The 24,453-nt window shown below is 47.4% G+C and overlaps 3 protein-coding genes and 1 long non-coding RNA gene across 10 annotated transcripts in view; 3 read left to right on the top strand and 1 right to left on the bottom strand.

Annotated features, from left to right (window-relative positions):
* Positions 1–3,397, top strand: part of MSI1 (musashi RNA binding protein 1) — a 31,208-nt gene extending 27,811 nt beyond the window's left edge. The window contains exons 14-15 of one of the 2 annotated variants that reach the window (XM_065692535.1): positions 97–162; positions 995–3,397. In XM_065692535.1, coding sequence (XP_065548607.1) covers positions 97–138 — 42 coding nt within the window. In that variant the 3' untranslated portion in view covers positions 139–162; positions 995–3,397. The remainder of the gene's footprint in view (positions 1–96; positions 163–994) is intronic. The other variant, XM_065692534.1, reaches the window with a different exon arrangement.
* Positions 3,398–3,691: 294 nt separating this feature from the next.
* On the top strand, positions 3,692–7,467 carry PLA2G1B (phospholipase A2 group IB). 2 transcript variants are annotated; one of them, XM_065692650.1, is made up of 5 exons: positions 3,692–3,746; positions 5,506–5,625; positions 5,792–5,951; positions 6,629–6,756; positions 7,309–7,467. In XM_065692650.1, exons 3-5 carry the CDS (start codon positions 5,845–5,847, stop codon positions 7,428–7,430), a joined length of 357 nt encoding a protein of 118 aa, XP_065548722.1. In that variant the 5' UTR covers positions 3,692–3,746; positions 5,506–5,625; positions 5,792–5,844; the 3' UTR covers positions 7,431–7,467. The 2 variants fall into 2 exon arrangements, with proteins under 2 accessions (XP_065548722.1, XP_065548721.1); XM_065692649.1 differs by having other exon boundaries at positions 5,506–5,723.
* Positions 7,468–14,397: 6,930 nt separating this feature from the next.
* On the top strand, positions 14,398–16,671 carry LOC136021000 (uncharacterized). Its single transcript, XR_010615627.1, has 3 exons — positions 14,398–14,489; positions 14,848–14,990; positions 16,462–16,671. It is a non-coding gene; the product is annotated as an uncharacterized LOC136021000 (long non-coding RNA).
* Positions 16,672–17,301: 630 nt separating this feature from the next.
* Positions 17,302–24,119, bottom strand: SIRT4 (sirtuin 4). Of its 5 annotated transcripts, XM_065692739.1 has the most exons (7): positions 24,042–24,062; positions 23,816–23,920; positions 22,093–22,313; positions 21,065–21,570; positions 20,108–20,402; positions 18,747–18,949; positions 17,302–18,363 (listed from the first exon to the last, which is right to left on the bottom strand). In XM_065692739.1, exons 4-6 carry the CDS (start codon positions 21,562–21,564, stop codon positions 18,785–18,787), a joined length of 960 nt encoding a protein of 319 aa, XP_065548811.1. In that variant the 5' UTR covers positions 21,565–21,570; positions 22,093–22,313; positions 23,816–23,920; positions 24,042–24,062; the 3' UTR covers positions 17,302–18,363; positions 18,747–18,784. The 5 variants fall into 5 exon arrangements, with proteins under 5 accessions (XP_065548811.1, XP_065548810.1, XP_065548814.1 ...); XM_065692738.1 differs by lacking the exon at positions 23,816–23,920 and having other exon boundaries at positions 24,042–24,113; XM_065692742.1 differs by lacking the exon at positions 22,093–22,313 and having other exon boundaries at positions 24,042–24,063.
* Positions 24,120–24,453: the final 334 nt, after the last annotated feature.

Below are 24,453 nucleotides of genomic sequence, written 5' to 3'. Positions count from 1 at the left end.
CGGCACCTCCAACTGAAACCAGCCTTCCCAGCGTAACCGAATATGTTGTGGTCGTAATGCTTCACTTTTTAAGAGTGGGGTTTTAACTCTTCACAGGGTCCCTTGATTGCAACAGCTTTTACCAATGGGTATCACTGAAGCTGGGGACCAAGGAGGCAGGAGGTAAGAGCTTCGAACAGGAATGGGTAATGAGAGAAGTTCTGAGCTGGTCCTTATGCTTGGGCACTCTGGGTGCTGCTGTGATGCTGCTGGCCTGACCTAGCCTGCAGGAGTTCTGTGGCCAGCCTGGGCTCCCTTCTGCACCAGCGGCTTGTGGGTTGAGTTTCTGCTTTATGCTTCTCAAGCTGGGAGTGCTGCAGAGAGGTCACTTAGTGTCTGGGCACAAAGAGGATGGAAACAGGAGCACCGAAAGAGGAAAGGTCTGCAGGGTTGGCCAGAATCACAGCCCAGTAGTTGCCCTGAGGGACAAGCTTGGCTCACTTGCATGGCTGGGTAGCCTCCTCCATGCAGCTGGTTGTTCCCAGTGCTGCTGAGATCACTATCTCTTGGGATTGAGGTAGGATTGAGGTTTTTCCTCTCCTGCCTAGGAGAAGGGCAGAAGGAAAATCTGAGTCTGATCAGTTCTATTTCTGGTCCTCGGATGGGCTTCAGAGGGAACTGGTGGGATGGTCTCTGTTTGCTTTGCAAGTTAGCTAGCTTAAAATGAAAATGAATTAACCCCCTTTGCCAGCTTTTCAATAAGGAGGGCAAAACCTTGCAGGAAGCAGTGTCCCAACAGGACACTCCAGGAGCGCTGGAGAAGCGGCTGGACCCTGGCATGTCACAGGCCTCCCAGGGGCCAGCAGTGCCACAGGCCCAGGCAGGCTGTACGGCGTGTGGGGCCTTGTTCCACCTTGAAAGGTGGAAGCATCTCTGCTGTGCCCCATCCCTGTGCCCATGCGATGCAGGGCAAGCCTGTGTTGGGGCAGGTTTGGGTACTGAGTGTTTCTGTCAGATCACACCAGGAGAACACCCCAAGAGAAAAGCTGTTGGCTGTTCCCGATCCCGTCGCTTCCCTCCCCTGCTGTGTCCCGCAGATTCCCCAGTGACCTAACCGAGGACAGCGAGCGGCTGGAGGATGGGGTGAGCCTCGGGGGATGAGCCAAGGTTACCTTTTTCTTGAATCAAACTGCACACTGCCGGCTGGCTGCCAGGCTCCTGCCGCCCTGCCCTGATCTCTGCCCTTGACCAGACCACACTGGACTGAACCCGAGGAGATCATCTCGCTTTCTTACTAACCACCGACGGTTTACGCTTCCCCCCCGCCCCCAGCCCACTGATTCTTCTTTTATTTATTTTATTAGTGGTTAGGTTTATTTTTTTATTTTATTTTTGTATCTTTGGGGGGGGGAGGGGGGGGCCCTTACCCCTTCTTTTTGTTGTTTGCTCTTTCCCGAGCTAGTAGACCTATTTTATGAATTGGCTTTGTGATTGTGTTAGGTAGTTTTTATTGAGGAGTATTTTTATTTGGCTTTGAAACTGTTTGGAATATTTTCGACTCTGTTGTTGTTGTCGTCAGTGTTTTTAAAGCACGGTATGTGACAAGAATGCAGTTCTGAAGGGAAGAGAAGAGACACAGCGAGAGCAAAGGCGGAGAGGAACTGCTGTATTTCTATTTTTTTTTTTTTTAAGAAACTGTTTTTAATTGTTTCTGTTTTGTAAATGTGAGGCTTTGAAAAGTGTGAAACTCCAAGGATCCGAAAGCGTTGGACACGGCTATGGAACAGAACAAATGTATATTTTGCTAAGTGAGAAACACTATCCTTACAGCTGAAAGAGCTTGGGGGGGTTTTTGGGTTGGTTTGTTTTTTTTTCTTAGGTTTAGTTTTCTGTGGGGTTTTCTTTCTCCTCCTGTATAATATGTAAATATTGTGAGCTGAACCTGGCTGCTGCCTGCAGCCTGGCTCCCAGGAGCAGCGCCAGGTCCTGGACTCGGTGCCGCAGCGTGAGCAATACTCTCCAGCAGAATCCTGACAGGACTCCGTTCTTTTTTTGTACACCTTTTACTGTAAGATTTTAAGACCTCTGTTGAGATGAAAGGGGGGTGGGGGGGGTGAAACGTACCAGCCATCGGCTGGTTTGCTGAGCGGGTTAAAGCTGCTTCCAATTGCTCGATGTACAGACTCCATCACTGGGCTCCGTGGTGCCAGCCTCTGGCTTGGCTTTAGGTAAAGGGCTTTACCGCCGTTGCTTGTCTTGGTTACTTTGAAAGGAATTCACTCTCCAAATGCTATCGCTTGGGTCAAGATTTCCTGGGAAGGGGCTCCTCCTCTGGAGGTGAGGGTATTGGAAGGGGTTTCAGCCAGGGCCAGGGGGAGGTTTGGGTGGTTGTTCTCTGAAGGGCAGGGCGCTGGGCTGGGGTGTCATTAAAGGGGGGAGAAAAGCATTAGGGTGGTGATTTGGGGGCGGGTTAAGGGCTTCTCAGGGATTATATGAATTATAGAATTGCAGCTTCCCATTTGCTTTACTCTGTGTTCTGAAGACTGTGGGAATTTGTCCCTTCCTGTGCCAGGGGTGAGCTGATCCCTTCTCCAGAACCTGCTGGGGCTTCCCCTGGTGTGATCCAGGCCCCTGCTAACATACACTGTGCCAGGGGAGGCCTCCAGCAGGAGTACATGGGGCAGGTTTGGGTCTGGATTTCAGTGAACCAAAGACCTTGTTAAGGGGGGTGATTAAGCCTTTTATTAAGATGCAGCCAAACTCTTTTCCCAGGGAAATAACAGCTTCATCTTAAGTTTTAAAAATCATTCCCTCTCTTCCCCCAAACTGAGCCCTGTAAGGGAGAAGGGCATTTAGGAAAGGACTGGGAGGGCCACTGTGCCCACAGGGTCCTTCTTCTCTTCCATCCTTTCCCTGTCTGCCAGAGCTTGTCCTGACCCAGGCGATGTGTTTGGAGAGTTCTGTTTAGGTAAAGAGGGTACGTAACAGATCAGTACTGAAAACACAAAGCAATAATTTTTGTTACTGAGACAAGAGTCTGTATGTCTGTTTTTTTAAATATTTCCTAATTAAAGAAGAGCTGCATTTTATTGGGTTTATTTTTATTCTATATACTTCAAATTTGGGTCTGCGGACAGCGCTTTCCTCTCTCTTTGGTAGACGCGCTGAGCTGCTTCCGTGCCCCCTCCAGACATCCAAGGCCAGTTGTGCTGCTGCTGGGCTGTGATCACTCTCTGGCCAGTGCTGCCGCTGCCTGGAGACTGGGGCTCCGGTTTCAGGGTGGGCATTTTTTTTAAAGGAATAAAAGCTGTGTTTTTAAGCCAGTAAGTTATTACACTCCCGTGTTTGTTCTCTCCACACCTGTAACCCTTTTTCCAGATTTCAGTTTTAAATTCCTAATAAATTATTTGAAAACTGCCCTTCTCTGTCATTATTTGGGGGTGGGAGATTTTCACATGGACATTTCAGGTGAACTTGGACCTAGCCAGAGTCGCATCCTGCCATTAGGATAAAAGCCCCAGGTAGGGCTCTCTCTTCTCCTCCCAGTCTTTGGCAGTGGCCCAGTTTCTAATGTGTGGCAGACCTGGTTTTAACAGATCATGTCTCTTCTTTATGTTCCAGAGGTTTTGTGTAGATACCTGTAGATTGAAGAAAGGAGAAGCTAGTGTGGTGCTTGGCAGTTTGGTGGACCAAGGAGGCGTGACCCAAGACAGTAAAATGTGGAGATGGGAAGAAAAGTCCTTAACAGGCAACACTGCAAGAGGAAGGTGAATTGTGACAGTGTGAAATAGCAGGGAACCCTGCACAGCAGGTCTTAAATACAGACAAGTCTTAAAAATACCTTAAGGCTCAGCCCTGTAAGTTTAGGAACCAGCTGTAAGTTGGGATGTCCTCACAAGCATACCGAGGACCAGGGTCTTGGTATGCGGCACAGGTTGGGGGAAGCCAAAAATAGCATTGGTGACAAGCTTTTCCCTGCTGGGATTTCTCTCATGAGGCATTCTAATAATGCTCACATGGCCACTTTCCCACACCTGGTGATCCTCTGGTTGAATTCAAATGAATGAATGCCAAGATAGAGCAGGTTTTTTTGTTTTGTGACTTAGGAAAAGCCAGTTTATTGGAAGGTTTTTGGCAATATCAATAATGAATTGGACATTGAGAAGTGAGGAAAGAGGAACCAGGGCCTTAAGGTTCATAGGTAAGAGAACAGAGAATAATTCTAAAAAGAGTAAAGGTGGCCAAAGCAGCAAAGGAGAAAGAAAACACTTAAATGGATATTGAAGGGAAAGTCAACAGGTTGATCTGTGGGCAAAAGATTAAATTCTCTGAGCTGTAATACAGACTGTCCTTTCCAACAGCCTTTAATGTGTGCTCAGTGTTCTATTAGGATATGAGAATCTTGACTCTGTAACTCAGCATCTGTTTGGCTTTAGATAACCTCTGAGTGGGAAATACCAGAGAAAAAGAGCTTAGGAGAGAGCAAAAACATTAGAATGTTGCATGTCAAGCTTTAACTAGGTGTCCTATGGACATGTCAACATCCTGTGGATGTTATGGGCACCCTGGCATAGTTTCAGACTTTGTAAGGGGGCAGATGTCCTCATCAACCTGTACAGAAACAGGCATTTGAACCTACTGAAGCGTGGTGGACCCTAGCTCTCCTGAATCAAGCACTCCGGTTTGTTAGGCTGTTGGGGAAATGTGGGCTTTGCCTCTTCCTCTGCTCTTAAAAATGGAAGGCATTTTTGGTGCTATCAAGTGAGCTGTCTGGGATCTGTATCTTGAGTGTGTCAAAATGCCAAGCCTGTAGCTCTGACAGTGTTAGATCCTCTGGGCTCTAAACAAAAGTGCAGTGTTTGAACTTGCCCCCAGCTGACTCCAGAAAGCTTTTCCTTACCCATTTTTTGATCTTCTTTCAATGTTCCCAACTTGCCTCATGCCTTGGCATAGAGAAGAACCAAAGGGCCTGACTGGGTTCTGCACTGGTGATGGAGAAACTGCTGTCTCTATGCTGAGTCCGCTGTGTATTGAAACTTCTAAGCCCAGTTCAATTCCAGTGTAATTCTCTTACGGTCATGCAAACCCAGGCACTGCTTGTTTAAGCCAGACACAGAGGCTTTCCAGGGTGCCTGGTTCCTGTTTCACGCCTGGTAGTACCTCCTTTTCCTCTATGGTTTCAAAGTCAAAAAAAGGGGGGTTTTATTTCAGTTCAGCTTATGCCAAATAGTCATTTGGGGTGAGTGGATGACTTGTACTCTGTTCTCTGAATTAGGCAAGGAGAATCCATAGAGAAATACAGCATTAACCGATTGAGTGGGCTACCATAAAAGAAGATGCCAGCGTTAGCAGGATTGTTAATGGTGTGTGCCAGCAATTTCCAATGTAACTACCACACTGCTACTGTTGTTGAGTAGAGAGTCCTTAAAAATGTCCAGATCTTCAGGCTGGCTTCTAATAGTAGCATTAGAAGAATTTGATAGCAAGAATCCAGAAAGCAAATATTTGCCTTCTTGGCTTTCACAGATTTAACTACCCTGGCCTTCAACTGGTCAAGTCACAACCTGCTGTCCACAGCCTTCCAATGGAAGAAGTCTGCATTTAGTAACATAAATAGTGGCTTGCTTATCTCGTGGCCGTGTCAAGGTGAGCTGCTTGTATAAAAACCCAGCTTTCTTCAGCACCAGCCTCTCCATCAAGTCCTCCGAGAATGAAGTCCCTGCTCCTGCTCCTCGTGCTGTCTGGTGGGTAGGTGGCACCCGCTGGGACTGGTAACACCGTTCCTCACTCTAACCTTTGTGTCTTTTCCCAGTGGGTGCAGCCAGCGGTGCCAGCTTATCCCGGGCCGTGTGGGAGTTCCGCGACATGATCAAGTGCACCATGCCGGACAGCTATCCTCTGCTGCAATTTGCTGACTACGGCTGCTACTGTGGCTTGGGAGGCAGCGGAACGCCGGTGGATAGCCTTGACAGGTTTGTAGGACTCTGCTTTTACAAACCTCTTTCCTTCCGTGTGCTTTCACGGTTCTGGCCCTGCCTATAAATGTTCACCCAACTCTCTGGCTGCTGTGAATGAAGCTCTCTCCCAAAGACTGATTCAAGGAAAACCAGATCTGCAGTCTCACACCTTGATGCCATATTACTAAGATAAAATACAATCCAAATAACTCTGTTTTCTGTGGCAGTTATGCTGCATGTATTCCAGCTTTTTTTAATGCAGCAGTGCTGTGCCAGGAGCCTGGATGCAGCTCTGCTCCCACTGCTCCATGCACAACAACCGACACGTGCAGGGCTGAGCTGTAGAACACTAAGCAGCAGTGTAGGCAGTTTAGAGATCACCCAAGTCTGATGGCCAGGACATGGTGAGTTGTGTTGCCTGTCAGCTCTTCAGTGACCTGGCACTGATAGGGCACATAGGGTAAATGCTGGCTTTTGCTTTCCTAGTGCCCAGCAGACGATTGTGAAGATGTTCCGCTCAGTAGATGTGTCCCAGGCACCCTCTGGAGCATTAGCTGGCAGAACTGTGCCCCTTTGAGGTCCTTTGTATCTGCCCTCCTACCAATGAGTGACATCAGTGTATTTATGTGTCTTACAGTTCAGCTGAGTCTGTGTTTCTGGTATTTTCTCACCTTTCCTTCCTTGTTTTCTAGGTGCTGTCAAGTACATGATAACTGCTACACGCAGGCAAAGAAACTAGAATCCTGCAGATTCCTCGTGGACAACCCCTACACAAATTCATACAAGTTCAGCTGCTCCAGCAGGCAGATTACATGTAAAAGTATGTCCACTTCCCTGTCACTCCAACCATCAACTCCGGCCTCTCTTCTGAAGGAACGAGGCTGTTACACTCCACGCTTCTGTGGCACGATGGCGCTGGGCAAGTCCGTGCCAGTGGGTTGGTTGTTAGACACAGGGCACCTCACACAGGCACTGGGGCGGATATGGTCCATCTACCACACAGTTCTCAGTATATTAAGATATATGGTATCAGTACATAGGGAAACTTGTCCCCTCTTTGGGGGACTGAGTGGCACTTTTCTGTTAGTCCTTTACTGCGGTGTTTAAGAGATCAGCGTGCTAACTGGGAAGCTGCATCCCTAACGTAATGGTGGAGCTTTCACAGGGCACTGGAACGGGGATAAACAGCGGATAGGCTGGCAAAGACCTGCAGGGAAGGGGCCGGGGCCGGGGCCGGCTGGGCCGGAGCACAGAGCTCTGTGGCCAAAGGGTCAGGTTTGAGGTCACACCCCCACACCGACGGCAGCGGCGGGAGGGCTGTGCCCTGGCAGCACAAAGGCGCTGCGGCTCTGAGCGCTCCTCTCTCCTGCAGGCAGCAACAACGAGTGTGAGATGTTCATCTGCAACTGCGACCGCTCCGCCGCCATGTGCTTCGCCACGGCCACCTACAACCCCGAGCACAGGGGGCTGGACACCAAGAAGTACTGCAGCTAGAGCCGGGCGCCGCCCGCAATAAACGCCCTGCAACGCCCCCGGGCCTCGCTGCGCCGCGCTCGGGGAACGGCGGGGGGGGGGGGGGGGGGAACGGGCGCGCGTCCCTGCCAACGGCGCGCTGGGGCGCGTGCGGCGGCCCCGCCCCGCGCCCTCTGATTGGCCACTGGGAGCGGGCGCGGGAGCAGGTGCGCCCCGCGGGGCAGCCCCCACCTCCCTGCGCGGCCCCGCGGCCTCCGCTGAGGTACCCGCGGGAGCGCGCTCCCCCCTGAGGTACCCTCGGGAACGCGCTCCCCCCTGAGGTACCCTCGGGAACGCGCTCCCCCCTGAGGTACCCGCGGGAGCGCGCTCCCCCCTGAGGTACCCTCGGGAACGCGCTCACTCCTGAGGTACCCTCGGGAACGCGCTCCCCCCTGAGGTACCCTCGGGAGCGCGCTCCCCCCTGAGGTACCCTCGGGAACGCGCTCCCCCCTGAGGTACCCGCGGGAACGCGCTCCTCCCTGAGGTACCCGCGGGAACGCGCTCCCCCCTGAGGTACCCGCGGGAGCGCGCTCCCCCCTGAGGTACCCGCGGGAACGCGCTCCCCCCTGAGGTACCCGCGGGAGCGCGCTCCCCCCTGAGGTACCCGCGGGAACGCGCTCCCCCCTGAGGTACCCGCGGGGCCGCGCTCCCTCCTGAGCTCGCTCTCGCCAGGGTCTCTTCAGGCCTGCCCTCCCTCACCCTGCCGGGAAGCGCGGAGCACAGCCGCTGCCCCTCGGGCTGCCCCCGTGTCGGCTACCGCACTGCTGCCCCTCCTGGGGGTGTGTATGCCCCGGGGCATGGCTGTGTGAGGGGCTTGAGCTGTGCGCTGCTCTGGGAGACCCTTATGAGGAGCTCTGAGCCTGTCTAGCACTGTGCGTGCTCAGGAGCTGGAGGGAAAGGGGGGACGTTGGCCTTGGAAACCAGGGGAGGGCAGGAGCCCCTCTAAAGGACCATACCTGCCCCAGTTTTCCTGCCCTGACAGGGTTCTGCGCCAACGTTTCCACCCAGACTTGGTCCTGTCACGCTACGAAGGTGGTTTTGCTGGCAGAGGCTTTCAGGAAGGTGTCGGTGAGCTGTGACAGGGGCTGTTACACCCCTGCTTCCTGACAGGGCAGGAGGAAGGCCGTGGTTCACCAGGAAACAGCTCTTTTGCCTCCACCAGCTGGGGAAGAGCATGCAGCCCACCCTGTCATGTTTGATCAGGTACAGGATGGAGACCTTGGATACGTTTGACAACGAGTATCCCCTCAGTGTATCGTTTTGCAAGCTGATTTCATTAGAGGAATTTGAGGAGCAGTCCTTGTCCTACCCCCAGCAATGCCTGCGTGAACTGTACTCAGACATGGAGCAGAACCCAAGGATCTGCGAGAGGGCCCTGAGAAATCAGAAACAGATGGAGAAGGAAGCAGCTGGCTTGATATCTTATTTGAAGGTATTTGTAATGCTTCCCTCGTGAAGGTCATGGGATTTTTTGAGGGCATTAGGATAATAATGAGATGGTGAATTGCACTTTTTTTCCTCTTACAAAAAGTGTGTGTCCCAGCTGGGTACTCTGTCTTCAGGCAGATTGAGTCCTAGTTTCGGACCAATATTCATTCCTTATTTTTCCTTGGGTGTTTACGTACAAAACTGCACAAAATGTTTTAATTTCCTGGGAACATTGAGCTTTTGGGGTCCTCCACAGAAGTTCTGAGGATCCTGGCTGCACTCCCACCATTGGCTGAGATGAATCATTCCTAGAGCCGGAAGGGCAAGATGAGGTCTCCTGTCCTCAACTGTTTGTAAAACAGTAAAGGTCCTAAACGAATGTTACTGAAATACCTTTGCAGGGATAAATAATAAATCCCATTGTAGAGAAAAAAGTAAAATACCATCACTAGAAGCAACATTGTGCTTTTGAGCTGTATTATCACAAGCAGGGAAGAGCTGGGGTGCAGCATATCAGAAACTATTGGTATAAATTTTCCCTTGCAGTAGGAATTCTCTAGATTTGAGGTGAGTAGTATATGTCCTGGTATCCAGCATTTGGGCCATACTGGCCTTCCCTAAATAAGCTCAATGGGTATAGATGAAGGCACCAATTCACTCTCTGTGTCTGATTCCACACAGCTTTTTATAAGCCTGCACTTATGTTTGGTCCCTTGATGATGTTTCTCATTTACATGTCGCTTTGGCAGTGCAAAGGACCTAACAGTAAATTTAAACAGCCCCCTGAGCCAGCCCATAGACAGGGAATCCTCCCACATCATGTAAAATGAGAGGCCCAAATAAATGGTGCAGCTGGTGAGGCTGAAGGGGTTGTGCAAAGTGGCTCTTCAGGAATGTTGTGGCCAGAGCCTCAGAGCAGGCCAGTGATTGCTTTAACTGACTTACTGCCAGCTTGTGGGGAGTACAAATGTGAGGATCTTCTGCCATGCTGGTCTGTGTTTCTATTTCAAGGCCAGAAGCAGAGCACCTGAAATACCAGGTGCTCTGCCAGCATGGGAGCTCTGAAACCCTACACACACCCCCCCCACAGCTGGTGTGTGAGGTGCTGGGGGTATGGCGGCCTTATGTTGCAGAAGTGAAGTCCCAGCCTCTTGTCTTCCTTTTCTCTATTGTTGTTTTCTAGGCCAAGATTTTTCGGGCTCTGCAGGGAGACCTGAAATACTCTAACTCTGTGGGCAAGGCAGAGATAAAGAGAAAGTGCTCCAGCTGAGATGAGACATGCACATTGCAAACAACTATGCTCATGGTAATGAGCGTGTTTCAGTTTCCACTGGGGCCTGGAGACCAATAGTAGACACTTGTACTGTTGCTCTTCCTCTCAGGCTCAGCTCTTCTTCTCTGCCACTGTCTTTTTAGTGATGCAGAAGGGAAAAAATGCAGAATGTGATAATTTTGTATCTTTCCTTAATGGGAAGATAGGATGCGGGGCTGCACTCTGAACTGCAGGTATCATCTGTATCTGGAAGAGTGGTTTTAAACCCCAGTTGGCTTGACTCTGCCTTTCACTTTCCTAAAGCAGTTTTATTCCTGATCAGTCAGGAAAGATCTGGGGCAGAATAGTGATACTGTTTACCTACCATCTCTTTTGTGCTTTTTCTCAGTAGACCTCAGAAAAGGCATGGGCCACAGTATTATGTCTATTGCAACGTGGAGAACAGATGCAGAGAGGCAAAGTGGCTTTCTGAATGTCACAGTGTGACTTCTGGATTAATCAAAGGACTGAGAGTTCACTCTGGTCTCATCCTTCCAAGCCTAGTGCCCTGCCCCCTGGGCAGCACTACCAAAGTTTCCCTCTTCACTTTGATTCCTCTGTGTGCCTCTCGGTTATCCTGTGGCCTCTGGGGCTGGGTGCTCCAGAAAATAAGAGACATAAAGAACATGCATCTGTTGGAGCAGCAATGTCTGTTAGAATAGACGGAAGAACATTTGAGTAATAAATATGCAGCATTTTGAAAGCACTTGCTGCTAGTGTTCCACAAACAAGGTACAGAATAAAACACACCCAGTGAAGGGGATTGCAAACCATTGAGTTGAAAGTATTACTTTGATTTTCATTTCAGAGGGAGAACTTACTACTATTGAAGTCTGTATCAAAAATTCCTTCAGTTAGAAGAAGAACTTAGGTCTCTATTTAATATTTTCTTCTCTGGCCCCAAGTTGAAGCCTGATTTTTAGTTTCCAGGCCATATAGTGGGTGTATATAAGCCTCTAATAAGTTGGACAATTATCCCTCTTCAGCACTGACTGTTCCTGCAGTTTGGGTCAGTGGGGCAAGGCCCTTACAGTGAAATCAATCAGATCCTGTGTGGTTCATATGCCAGCTGTTGCAGAGCTGCTTTTCCCTGCATCTCTCCTCTCTGGGGCCTGATCCACCCCCTCCCCACTCCCCTGATTGGCCCAGCTCCTGTTGAGAGTGTCACTGGCCTGCAGCTCCTTGACACCACCTGTATGCCTTATGTGAGAAACCACACTGCTTAGACTGTGTACACAACACCAAAAATCTCCTGTAGCCCACCAAGCTGGAGTCTAGGAGTAGCCAGCTGTGCTAGACATAGAGAAGTCTGTGATATGCAAAAATCCTCAAAGCCAGTCACTGCTCTGCTGGTATCAAGTGAAATAAGCAGCTATCAAAGCGAGTGCTCCACAGACTTTGTCATGCATTTGGTCTGGTGGCTGGGCCTGCTGGTGGGATGCCAAGGCTGTGGGATTCCAGTGCTGCTGGCATAGGAATGGGGACCATATATGTCTCTTAGGTCACCCTCTCTTACCCTATTTTGTCGTGGAGAGTGGTCCTTGGGAAGACAGGCAGTCTGGAGATCCAAACAAGGCTCAGAATACTTTTCATGGTAATTTTGAGAGACCAGTGACTGTTTATTGAAGACTGGAACTCAAAAACTTCACCCAGCTTGTCTCCGACATTTTTAGTGACTTTCTGGATTGTGTCAGACTGCTTATGTCTACTAAAACATGCTTGCTCCTAGAGCTAGATGCTCTTTTGCCACCTGGAGAGAAAAGAGCAGGTTCAATACAAATACAAATACATTTTCTGCTGTGGCTGTTTGTACATGCATGCTATTTATTCCAGTTTAATAGGCAGGAGAAGTCTTTTTAAGTTAGTGTGAGCATCAGTGGAGACTGTTACAACTGAGGGAGCAGAAGTGATGGCTTGCAACAGTGCGTACAAACCATGAACCTGGCTTCCTAAATATGAAGTTTTGCTGAACAAGTGCTTAGATGCTCAGCTGCCTGTGCCCCATTGAGCTGAACTGCATACTTCTGTCTAGAAAGAACCTAGATATTCAGTTGATTTAATTGCTCTGTCATGCAGCCTCATCTCCTTGATTTTCTCCTTGCCATTGTCTCTTGGCAGTGAGGATGAGGTTCACTCGTAGGTTGTTCCCTGTGCTTTAGCCTATGACTAGCATATGCTTCCCTCACACTGTATCTGCATGGGGGAGGTGGGTAAAAGCCTGCTGAGAAGAACTTCTGCTCCCTTCCCCAATGCACCAAGGGGTAGTGTTGTTTTAGTGACCAGTAGGACTGACTCCAGTTCTTCTGCATCCCAATAGTATGTGCCATAAAAGCAGGGCAAGACCTTCTCTGTCCATTTTAGAGAAGGAGCTATATCTCCTTCTGTATAAAGTGGTTGAGATGATTTGTCTGCTAAATGCTGTTTGCAAGTACTGTCCTTGTAACTGCAAAGCAGTGGTATTGTGGATTTGGTAACAGCCTGAGAGCATACAGTAAACTAGTTCAGCAGAGGGTTAAGTGTAATAGGACAAGCTGGAGAGGGAAAGGTCTTTGGTGTTATGGGTTCTGGTCACTGGAGGGTGCTGGCAGAGGAGGGTCCAGACCACACCTTGCTGAAATGCTCCTGCTGCCTTCGTTGCTGCTCCCAAAGGCTTCTCTCCGCAGGAATGGCCAGCATGAATCACAGAAGGAGTTCAGGGAAAGCACAGAAAGGTGGTTGATACTCTGTGGACTTTTTTAGAAGGTATTAACCCAGATCATCTGTTTTGCTGCTGGGTACAGTATTGCATATGCCTCCTTTTTTATCACCACCTGAGCAGAAAACACTTACTACAATTGCAAGTCTCTATAGCAGAAACATATTTACTTGCTTTGCAAGACATCTGATTTATCTTCCATTTTGCAGGGCACCACTAGATCTTATTTCCTGGATTTTTTCTTGTGGTTTTCACGAGATGTGAGCTCCATGTTTCATCAACCGCCTTTAAAACCTTTCCTCTTTGATCGGCTCTTCACAGCTCCAGATTTCCCTCTGACTGAAAGGGCCAATCACCATAAATCTGTCAGAGCTTTTGGAATTGTCTTCAACCCATTTGGCTGTGTGCAACCCAATAAATTGAGGTTATTATTCCCCTTTATGCTAAGCTGTGAAAGCACATCAGAAAGCATTTGCTTCTTGTCTCAAGTCCAGTGCTGCTTTTCCCCAAGCAACAAATGGAGTCATTTTAGTGAGAAGGCAGCCTTAATCCCACTTGTGTGATAGGCTCAATTTCCTGAGGATCCTCTAGCTTCCCTTACCTGCAGGCACAGCTTCTTCGCTGTAGAAATAGTAGGAGCCTTGCTGCAGCCATGGTCAGTTCTGTGCACAGACACGGGAGTTGATTGTTAAATCCAGTTAAGTTCTGTCATGCCAAGTGCTAAATAGGGTATCATCTGATTTTTGTCATGTGCCACCTGCTTTAGTAAGAAGCCAAGCACTGCTGCTCTCCCACCAGCAGCAGTTTGTGTCAGACACTGAATTCTGGGGCACAGATTGACTTGTTGCACATATTTAGTCTTTAGAGTTACTGAGTGCAGTTGGATTTTCTTCTCCTTGGCCCTTGCCAATGTGAAGTTACGAGATCACGCTGGAAATCTGGATGCAGCATGTGTCTAAATCTTTCTGTACTTAAAAAACTATTATTTGCAAGAGTCTTCTGATAAAGGGATAGCAGAATGTCCCAGAAATCCGCTTTCATTAGCAAAAATGCACCGTTTCTGATTTGCATATGCTGAAGCTGCATATGTTTCTGGGTCTCAACAAGGGCAAGCAGCTCTTAGGTCATTCACTCAAAACTGCTTCCCTGGAGTGTGTAAAAGTCACAGCTGTACATCGTGAGGCCTTCTAACACAAAATGCTCTCCCCCTTATTTTTAGCCTATTTTTATTTATAATTTCTTATTTATAATTTTTATATTTAGCCTACTTTTCACCTGAGTATGAAGCTCTTATTGTCCATCTGTATCCCCTGCATGATTTCCTGTATCTATCAGGACTTAGGTGCACAGGTGACAGAACAGTTAGAACAGCCCACAGAACTGATAAAATAGGAGGAAATCCTTTGTGGTGTTATTCCAAGCACATCATTCATCTCTTTTTTTTAAGGCTCCAACCAACCAAATCAAAGCTGTTTAACAGCTTATTTACCAGAATTTCCTGTCTCTACAGAAAAGAAAGCATCAGCCAGGAGGAATCTGGCATCTGAAAGGTATTTTCACAGTATCTATCAGGGATGAAAATGGCCAGACCAGTAGGACCGGAGAGGTAAAGTCCTCTGTTGGAAATTTACTCTCTCACCATTACTGTCTTTTCTGTAATCTAAAACCACAATTGCAAGGACCAAGTTAATCCAGATCTCAAAGACCCTGCACTGAGACACCATAGAGAATGGTGTGGTGGTAAGAAACTTTGAGTTTGGGTGAGACCCTCCTCATTCCTTCCCCATTGACTCTGGACACCCTCACAGGACTGTTGCTTTCAGTTGCTCTTTACCTGGGGCTGCCCTGGGACAGGTTGAGAGGAAGACTCCATCTGTCCTGCCCAAGCCATGAGTTTTGAATGAATAGCCTGAGGAAACCAGGAAGTTGACACTGCTTTGAAATACTATTTTTCCTTCTCACAGCCCCAAAGACTGGGAAAGGGCAAGATCGGAAGAAGCACACTCTACAAGACAGATTTAATAAACTTCACTCCAAGGTTCCTGAACCTCCCAAGTTCACCATGCCCAGGGTCTTCTGTCCTTTTCCAGAAGTCATGAATAAGCAGGTTTGTCAGTAGAAGCAATCTGACTGTTCAATGTGGGAGGCTGCCCTTACACCATACTCGTCAGGCACAAATCCTCTGGGCCACCTGCAGGCTATGCTGCCCTCACTGGAGAGCACAGCATGTGAAATATCTTTCTCAGGCTGCAGGAGCAGATTACAAAGTTTGCTCTGAGAAGTTGCCCAGAAAGACAAGATTTGCCAAACAGGAAGTAGCTTTTATTTGCTTTGGTAAACCCAACTCTACTTTCAGTGGAGTGGTAGAAAAATCCATTATAAGGCACTCTAAGCTCCTTTATCCAAACCTCAGGAGCTTGTCCTAGTAGGAACAGCTGTGAGGAAAAGGGAAGAGCATAAGCTGTTCATGCAACTAATTTAACGGTAAAAACCTGTCCTTGTGCTGTTGTCTGATGTGTACTTTTCTCCATACGTGGAGAGAGCTTCGACTTCAAGCCCTGATCTAAAATACTGGTGGACTGGTCTAAAAACAGTGAGCCAGAAAAGGTAGGTGAGGATTGAATCATGTGGAGGATAAGGCTGGCTTAAAGCAGACAAGATAGGTAGAAAGGATCTGCATTTCCTTCCTGGTGACGGGGGAAGACAACACTGCTCAGGCACTGCAACACTATCTACAGTTTCAGCCAGTAACACGAAGATTACCATCTTTTGTCTTTTAGGAACAATGTTTCTCCCCCCTTAAAACCCCTTCTTCCTTGCAAATTCACCATAGGCTGAGAGAATAAAGATGAACACTAGTTGGAATACTGAGTTTGCTGTTTTCCCACAGCATGGCTAATTCACATCCTATAATGCTCAGCCTTGGAGGTACCTATAGCTTTCTCCAGGCTGGTAAGTACATCATTAAGCTGAGAAACACAGACTTTCAGGATAGGTCTTTGCTAGCTACCTGCAATGCAGGTAGCCTCTTCTGATAGCTGCATCTCTCTGGATTGCATCTTCCCACAAAAACAGTCTCCAGGGAGTGACAGGGAAAGGTGTCACTCAGCATTAAGAGTGATGCAGATCTGGCTCTTGGAACTTTAGGCTTTCTGTGGCATTTCTCAGCTGAGTGAACTTCTCAGTGTTGTCCTGGAGAACGTGCTAAAGGGAGAAGTGCTCTAAAAGAAGTAAATGTTAATACTGCTGGATCAGCTTAGCAGAAAACCCCTCACTCCTTCATCTCAGCCTCATATACTTGTTGTATATATGCTCATTAACATATAGTCATAAACCATACACAGGAAACTTACTGTAATGTTCATTTACTGTAAGTCATTGCCCTAGTGACTTAAAAGTATATAGCGTAATTAGTCGAGGGTCAGCGTAATGTTACTGTTTTATTAGTGATGCCGAAGAGACCCTGACTCCTTCCTACAGGCTCAGCTGCTGAACTGGAGGCAGGGAGAGCTGAGGGAGGTTTAGTTACCTGTCACATTGGCAATGCCAAGTCCTCACTGGAAGTTTTCTTGTTTTAGACCTCCTGGAAACGCTCCCACACCTCAGTCTTCTGGCTCCACTGGCATTCAACCTGCAGCCCCTGTTTCTAACACATCTACATCATGCAAGTTTCAAGATGATACAGAAGAGGACACAGACAGTGAGAAACCTGGCCCTAGTTCCTCTGCTAAGGAGGCATAAATGTTTCTTCTTATGTGGAAAAGACCTACATGAATAAACATTCTCTGCAAGTGCTCTGGCTGTGTGTGGAGACTCTGCTATGCCTTGGCAATGGTTCTGCAAAAGCTTTGCTTAGCAGACAGCTGTACTATGCTAAATATGGAGTGATTTCTGTGAGCTTTCTTCACCACCAAACAGTGGATACCCATCTCATTGGAAAGTGAGATCTCCATTGAACGAGAGCAGGATGCAAGTAAGGCTTCTGAACTTCCCTTGCTTGGCTTCTAAACGAAGTCATCTCTCCTCTGACCCATAATAACCAGATCTTGAAATGCATTATGTATATTAATTCCCTCTACCTTCTGCAGAAACTGGGTGTCTCTGCATTGCTCAGATTCTGTGCTTTATTTCCTCCTGCCTGACATGGATTTGAACCAATAGCAAAGCAGAAAAGAACTCTGCATGACATGGTCGGTTGTGCTTGCTTTGCTACTTGACCTTTCAGCAGCTGACTCTGGCATCCTTATTTTCAATTGCTTGTTATGGTTCTTGTCAAAATATTAATACAGGACATATTATGTGGAGAGTAGGACTGGGGCATTTGGAAGACCCCAACAATTATTCTCCTTCACAGCTAGGAGGGAATTGGTAGATTTATGCAGAAGGTCAGGTCACAAAGTGTTACAGTCTGAGCAAGATTCTGTCTTGTACCCCATAAATGGTTTAATATGGTTTAAATTACCACCCTAAGGAGTAACAAAAAGTGGTTACCCAGTAGTGAGGGATCTCCTGTTAGGAGTGTGGAAAATTACATCTATTAATAGCTTGAGATTACCTCCTGAGGGAGACCTATTGTACAGATTTAGCTGTATTTTGCCTTTAATTCATCAGCTGTTAGTAATTACATCCTACATTTTGCAATGGAAAAAATTAATCTGAACCGGCTGTTGAGACTATACTTAAATCATAGGAGGGAGAGGAAATTACAGTGCAAATAGTATCAATCTTGTAAACAATTTTAATTCACTACTTAAATATTCATTAATTAAATAACATTTTAAAGAAGTGCATTCTGGAAGACATAGCCACACTGAAAGCAGTGCTGGTCAAATTAGCTTAAAGTAACTCCTCTAGCATCTCCCCAGTATGTGAGTTTTTAACGGTTCAGGCAGTAAGCAGCTGAGCTTGTCAACTGCCAGTGGAGAGAATGCTGACTCCCATCCTTCCCAAAGATGTCAGCTATAGTCTGTGCTTTTAAATAGTATCTTACAAGAGCAATATTCTTGTTCAGCTTCTATTTTAAACCTTTTTTATCTTAATGATAACTGCAGTTCCTTTACCTCCTTTTCTTTCCATGCTCTACAGTTTCCCACTAGTGGTACTGGATCCTCCAGCAGACCCTGTGGTTTTCCACATTGCCTGCCTGTGCTGTAGCCTCAAGTTACCAGGTCAAAATCCCTGTCCCTTGTTCTTCCCTGGGGACAGTTATAAAAAAGGAAGTTTGTTATCAGATACGATAGTGTGATTATCCTGTCCCAGTGATTGAAAAGGCACTGTTTACAATAACAAAAGTAACCTCAAAACCAGAAGTTTTTTTCATTATCATCCTCTTTCCGGGTAAGTGCCGACGGTTTCAATGAGAAAGCTGGTCAGAATGACATGTGCGGGGCTTGCTGCCCTCTCCTGGTGTTACCAAGGGCCGTACGTTGGATCTCAGCTTCCTCTTACATTGAGGTTTTCCCCTTTTAAGACGATGAGTCCTGCAGGAGTGGAGGGAAAAGGCTGCTTTATAGGTGGAATTGATTCTTTTAAACAGCAGTGTTTTGATGAGGATTAGCTAGATCAGCTCAACCAGGCAGAGCTTTTGAATTGTCAGTTGCAAAGGCAAGAGTATTGATCAGGTTCTGCAAATCTGCAGATGATCCCCTGAAGGTTTCTGATAGGGATAAACGGATTGGAACTCAACGCTGCTGGGTCTTCTGGCTACTCTTGCTCTATTTTCTGATAACGTTAGCACTTAGTATGCTTTTTGTTTAAGATCATGAGAAACAGTATCAAGGCCCATCAGCACATCTCAGTCTCAGCATTTGATGGGAAGCCACCTTCTTACCCTGTAAGGTGACTGAGCAGGGCAGGTACTCACCTTGTAGGAATAATTTTACTCCTGATAGCTCCTGAAGCTCAGCTTGTTGGGTCAGGCGCAACAATCAAAGGCAGCAGCTCTCCACAGCGGGCGTTCAGTTTTAAGGATGCAAAGTGATCTAACCTTGTGGGGCCGATGTTAAGGATTGCAATTGGCAGCTGCTTATCCCGGGCAGCAAGAGCAAACCTGTAACCAGAGTATACCTGCAGGAATACCAGAAGACACAATCTCCAGCATCCTAGGCAACAGAACTGCTACAGAAAGGAGTAAGGAAAGTAAAACCAGTTGCTCTTGGCAGTGGGAAAAGGGGCTGTATGTACATGCCGTGTTAGGCAATTGCACTGAGTTCAGACAGGAAGTCATCCAAGAGTGCACAGAAAAGCAAAGCTCTTAACCTCTGTCAATGAAGGATTTGCAGTTTCATAGAAACTGAAACTTCACAGTACATTAATGGGAAATGTCCTTGTCTTTCAGTAAATCTCTGCAGCAGTTTTTATTAGTTATCACTGGTACTTAAATGCTTCTATTTTGATGGTTCTCACATGGCTCAGCGTAGGTAGGACAAGAATGAACCTAAGGCATTTCAATCATTCCTGTACAAAGGATTATACGCTTAAGAAGTGCAAGTTCAAGGAATTTGTCTCCAGTATCCTGAAGCCAAGAGAATCACAATCAGGCAGCCTTGGTTTCACCTTATTCTGGGAGGCGTTAAGAGTATTTTTTTTAATGTAGTAGAACTTGTTCCTGGAAAGAAAATGCTCATAGACAAACTCTATTCCAAAAGCTTCCACAGGTTAAACAACAGGGGTTTCTAAACTACCTTGCCTTATAGATAGGAGGCTAACAGAAAAACCACATTGTGATACAAAGGACAATCCTGGCAATCCTAAGAAGAAAGCAGAGATATTTCTGCTCCCTTATTGAGCATTTAATTAGGAATCAGAGGACCCAAAATCTGGTATTTCACACAGTGTGCCATGAGGCCCAGAATGCTGCCAAAGGCTAAAAAAACTAAGCACAAAGATATGAGGTGGTGATCTCTGCAGGACTGAATTGTATCAGGCATCTTGGCTTTAGGCACAATTGTGAACCTACAATGTCCTAATGGAGGAGGCACCAGAGAGAGGTCTGAATGGAGTTATTTCTAGCAGCCTGAAGTAGACTGGCAACAGAGTGACAGGGAAGCCCAAACAGGCCAACTGTGAAGCCAGATCCCAACCAGAGTAAATGTAAAATACAAAGAAGCTCTGGAGAGGCTGTTCGGATCCACAAGCACTAGTCCTGAACTGTGGGAGCAAGGACTGCTGCAGGCAGAGTACCACAGAAACAGGAAATGCAGTGTGCAAGGAAAACCTACTTACCTGCATAGAGGATCCTGCCACCAGCATGGAGTCTGATTCTGCCAGGCGCTGGTGCACAAAATTCACTTTCTCCGGGCAAACTGTGTCTCCAAAGAACGTCACGTCGGGCTTCAGGATTCCACCACATTTACAACAGCCTGGGACGTGGAAATTACACACTTGCTCATCCGTCAGGAAGACATCTCCATCTGGAGCCACACCGAATGCTTCAGCTTTCCAGGTAGGATTCAGAGCTTCAAATTGCTCCTGAAGCTCAGAGCGCAAGATTTGGTCTCCACAGGCCAGACAGAAAACCCTGAAATTCAGAGGAAAGTCTTAATGGAGAGTTCCACGTGAGCTGAAGAACTGGAGCCTGTCATTTTTCCCTTAGAAGGCCTGGAAGGTCTATTGTCATCATCCACATTTATTTACCAAATAGTACAGGTCAAGCAGCTGTTTTCTGCCTCCCATTGTTGCTCTGTAGGAATGCTCTAAAGGAAGCGCTTTGAACCCTACTGGCATCCTCTCTCCCAATTCAGGACGTGCTTTTGCATCTGGAAACTGTGTGATCACTGCCAGGCTGTGGTGGCCCTTCTCCATCCACTCATCCTGTGCATTTCTAGCACTGTCATGCTGCTTACCCCTGGATAATCCTTGTGTTCTCAGGATCCCCTTGTCCTCTTCACTAAGAGAACATTTGTTGTAGCAAGGAAAGGGGAGTTTCTGACTGATTCAGGCTTCAGGGGAAATGATCCAAACAATGCTCTAACAAGGCAGAGTACTTGTCATGTTTCTTAAATACTGTGCTGAGAACAGCACTGTTTTGTGATCTTTTTCTCCACCCCAGCCAAACACCACCTTTGAGCATGTCATGTTCAGGAACATAACATTGATATCGTGCCTCCTTTCTCAGCAGCTAACACAGTCACCCTGAACAAGAGACCGGAGGATCAACCGCCATCTACCACCAGACATTACCTGTGTGTGCAGCCGTGCAGCTCTGTCAGGCGCTGGCTCCCAGCCTTGGTGTGAAGGGCATCCACATTCTGGGTCACCAGCCAATGCAGCTTCCCCAGCTTCTCCCAGTCTCTTAGGACCAAGTGTGCTGTGTTCGGCTGGTAGGAGGAGAACTGGGGCCAGCCCACAAAGTTCCTTGCCCAGTACCGCTGCCGGGCACTGGCACTCCGGATGAACTCAGCATGTTGCATGGGCCGTCTGTCTGTCCTGGCGTAGAGCCCAATGCCTTCAGAGCGGTAATCTGGGATCCCTGATTCAGTCGAGATCCCAGCTCCAGTTATTACAAACAGCCTCTTGGAGTTAGAAACAAAGCGCTGCAGCTTCTCTACTTCTACAGGATCTGGGGGAAGACAGGTTGGCACGAAAGCCAAGTTTGGAGAGGTTCTGGATGCAGAATGGGATCTGAAATTATGGAAGCTGATCGTTCTGTGTACTCCAGGCAACTTCCTAGCAGAGAACATGTTCACCTAAAAGTCAAGAACAGAACACATGGCAGGTAAAAGAAAGCAAAGGGCATGTCCTTAATTCCATTTTCATGGGATTTTCTGAAAAACTATGCTAAGTATTTTTGCTTTTTTCCTTTTTTGGTAAAAAACCACAACTTATTCTGGAAATGTTAAATAATTAGAAGCCCACCCTCTGAGGACAGTGTTTGCATGTCCCTTTGACTGAGGGCCACACCAAGCAACACAAGGTACAAGAACAAAGTTAGCACCCCTGACCTGCAGGATTCCCACTCTTGCATCCTGGTGTGAAGAACAGCTGCCTAAGAGAACTTGTGAAGGGCCCAGAAAGCCCTGAGCATGCAAAGTCTTTCCTAGGTATGTGCAACAGGGCAGAGAAGAAATGGCAGGAAGGCCAAACACCCAACCCCACAGCACTCTCTAGCTGGTTCCTCCCCAGAAGACCCTTGCTCTGCTTTCTTTAACATTCTGCCTGTTCCAGTTCAGTCCTTTGCACGTGTTGTGGGAAAGAAAACAAAAACCAACCTTAAAGTATTGCTTTTCAGGACAAAGACCTTGACTGGAGTTACTCCTGGTGTAGAACAGTCCTTGAAGTGGAGCTACGGATGATTAGGACACTGCTTAAACGCCTCTGGTACCTCCTGCTTTGTGGGTGCCACCTCCCCAGTCAGTGGAAGGTGAGGGAGCTTTGCTTCTCCAGCAGAAACCAGGGACTTTGCTGAGAAAGGAGCATCACCCAAATGTGCCTGGCAGGTAGGAAAGGGAGGGATATCCTGCTTTAAGGGAGGAATGGTGTGCCCTGTTGGGGACAGGCAGGATGGCTTTGCTGACAAGTAGCCTGGAACTGTGTGCAAGATCTGTTGTGACAGGAGTGGATTGTTTTGGAGCTTGATTTTGTTTGGTCTTTCTAGCACTCTGCAGTTCTCCTTTCTCCCTTTCACTCTTTTAAAACTATTTTTCTGGGCTTATCCATGGTTTTGCATACAAAGTACAAAATGTTTGGAAAGAAACAGTACTGAGAAATGACTGCCTGGTATTTTTCCCTCCCACCATCTCCCTTAGCCAGGGGGCTTGTATGAGATCTGGAAGATGGAAGAAGGAGTTTAATTACTGATAAAAGTGGGTGATCTCTAAAGAGCTATTTAGGCGCCTGATAGTCTGGTGGTTAAAGCTAGCGTGGTCATGTGGGACAACTGAGTGCAGATTCATCCACTCCTGCCCTCCTCATCACAGATTACTGGGAGGACACCTAAGGGACTGGATCTCACTGGGAGCCCTCGGCCAGCCTCAGATCCCCTTCAGGTGTCACAGGCAGTGGTTTGAAGGAGGGCTCTGTGCAGCTTGTCAGCTCTCAAAGCACGTGGGCAGTTCCATAGGTGCTGCGTACAGGAAACCTGCAGTGCCTGTGCCTGGGGCAGCTCTGGGAAGCTGGAGGGATTCAAGTGGTGAGCTTACTTGTCTAAAAGGCTGCATCAAAGTACTTTTGATGAAGTGTGTGTCAGTGCCTGGGTGGTTTTTAAACTCCTGCTGTGTCTAAATGGCTTTGCCTCAAGTCCCCAGTTCCCCTCAAGTACCAGTTCTGTCAATAAATGGAGCAATATTTAAATACATTTAAAGTCTGGGTGTATCAAGACACTAAATTGATGCTAGTGGCAAAGAGCAGGTTTGCTTCCGTTAATCTCCTGTTCTCAAAGCTTTGTGTCATCATCAGTTGAATTAGAGGGAAGATTTGACGTCCCCCATAGTCTGAATTACTTTTTCAATGTAAGCAGTGGATTCCGTTCACAATTATTTTTGCCTTGTTTTGTTGTTTAGCAAGAGTTGTGGTAGGCTCTGAAGAGGATTAGTTTTCCATCTGAGTTAACTAGAAGGGACAAAGTCTCCCCCAAACCCTTTAATTTGCTTCGAGAATGCCTTCTGTCATGATGCTCTCAAGGCTATCGAGGCAGTTTGACAGTATTTAAATTGCTTCAACTGTTGAAAACTTTCAATTCCTCCCCTTTTCATCAAAAGATCTCTCAGAAAGAAATGTTCTGAACAGAATGAAATGGAGACAAAACATGGGTCTGCCCACAAGAGGAAAATAACAGATGAATTTGAGAGCTGCTGTGAAGTGAGGAAGCGGGGCAGCATAGGAGAGAAAACACAGAGTGCTTCCTGTGAAATGCAAAGCTGCTTTTAAAATGAAACTGCTCAGATTACAAAATAACAACTGCTCTCTATAACAAGAGAAACTCTTCCAATGCACCTCTCGAGATCTGAGGCTGGCATCCAAGGGGCTCCGCAGGCAGAGATCAGACAAGTGCCGGGCAAGAGATAAACACGTTCCTAGCCAGGTTCCAGGCCAGAAGTCCTGAAGAAACCCCACGTCACCCCAGTCTCTTGTATTGTAATAATGATAGGGGGTGGGCCTGACTCGAGCACGGGTAATGGAATGAATGGAGTGATAGGGAAATAATACCCCCAACTCTTACCTTCCCTGACGCCGCCGCGGACGGAAAGTGCTGCTCTGCCGGAAGCAGAGAGTTCTGGGAAATGTAGTTCACGAAGAAGTTAAGCCGCAGGCCCAAAGACTACAATTCCCATGCTTCAAATAAGGAAAAAAACCCGAGTTCCTGACACCCGATAGTCCAGCTGAAAGGAAGCCAAGAGCTCCACAGCTGCCCCCCAGGAGACACAAGGATGAGATCGGATTTGATTTGTTACAAATGCGAGTAGTAGCTTTGATAAAATGCACTGTAGATTTTTGTCCTTGTAAAAAACGCGTTTCCTTTTCACTGACACTTTCAGGTCAAAAACGTGACTAAACAAATAATGGAAGAAAAATCCACCGAGGGCTGTTAAGGGCATCACTCCCTGTGCAGGAATTCGCTGAGATGTCAGCTG

This window comes from Lathamus discolor, chromosome 12, assembly GCF_037157495.1.
Source record: "Lathamus discolor isolate bLatDis1 chromosome 12, bLatDis1.hap1, whole genome shotgun sequence".
Taxonomy (NCBI): Eukaryota; Metazoa; Chordata; class Aves; order Psittaciformes; family Psittacidae; genus Lathamus; species Lathamus discolor.
This window is presented reverse-complemented; position numbering and strand designations above follow the sequence as displayed.

Bases quoted from the DNA above. Each gene is read 5' to 3' on its own strand.
- PLA2G1B (XM_065692649.1), top strand. From the start codon at position 5,690: ATGAAGTCCCTGCTCCTGCTCCTCGTGCTGTCTG. The intron at 5,724-5,791 runs GTGGGTAGGTGG...GTCTTTTCCCAG, and splicing joins CCTGCTCCTCGTGCTGTCTG to TGGGTGCAGCCAGCGGTGCC. The intron at 6,757-7,308 runs GTATGTCCACTT...TCTCTCCTGCAG, and splicing joins CAGGCAGATTACATGTAAAA to GCAGCAACAACGAGTGTGAG.
- SIRT4 (XM_065692740.1), bottom strand. From the start codon at position 21,564: ATGTTCTCTGCTAGGAAGTTGCCTGGAGTACACAGAACGATCAGCTTC. The intron at 20,403-21,064 runs GTAATGTCTGGT...TCTGAATTTCAG, and splicing joins CTGCACGGCTGCACACACAG to GGTTTTCTGTCTGGCCTGTG. The intron at 18,950-20,107 runs GTAAGTAGGTTT...GTATTCCTGCAG, and splicing joins TGGCAGGATCCTCTATGCAG to GTATACTCTGGTTACAGGTT.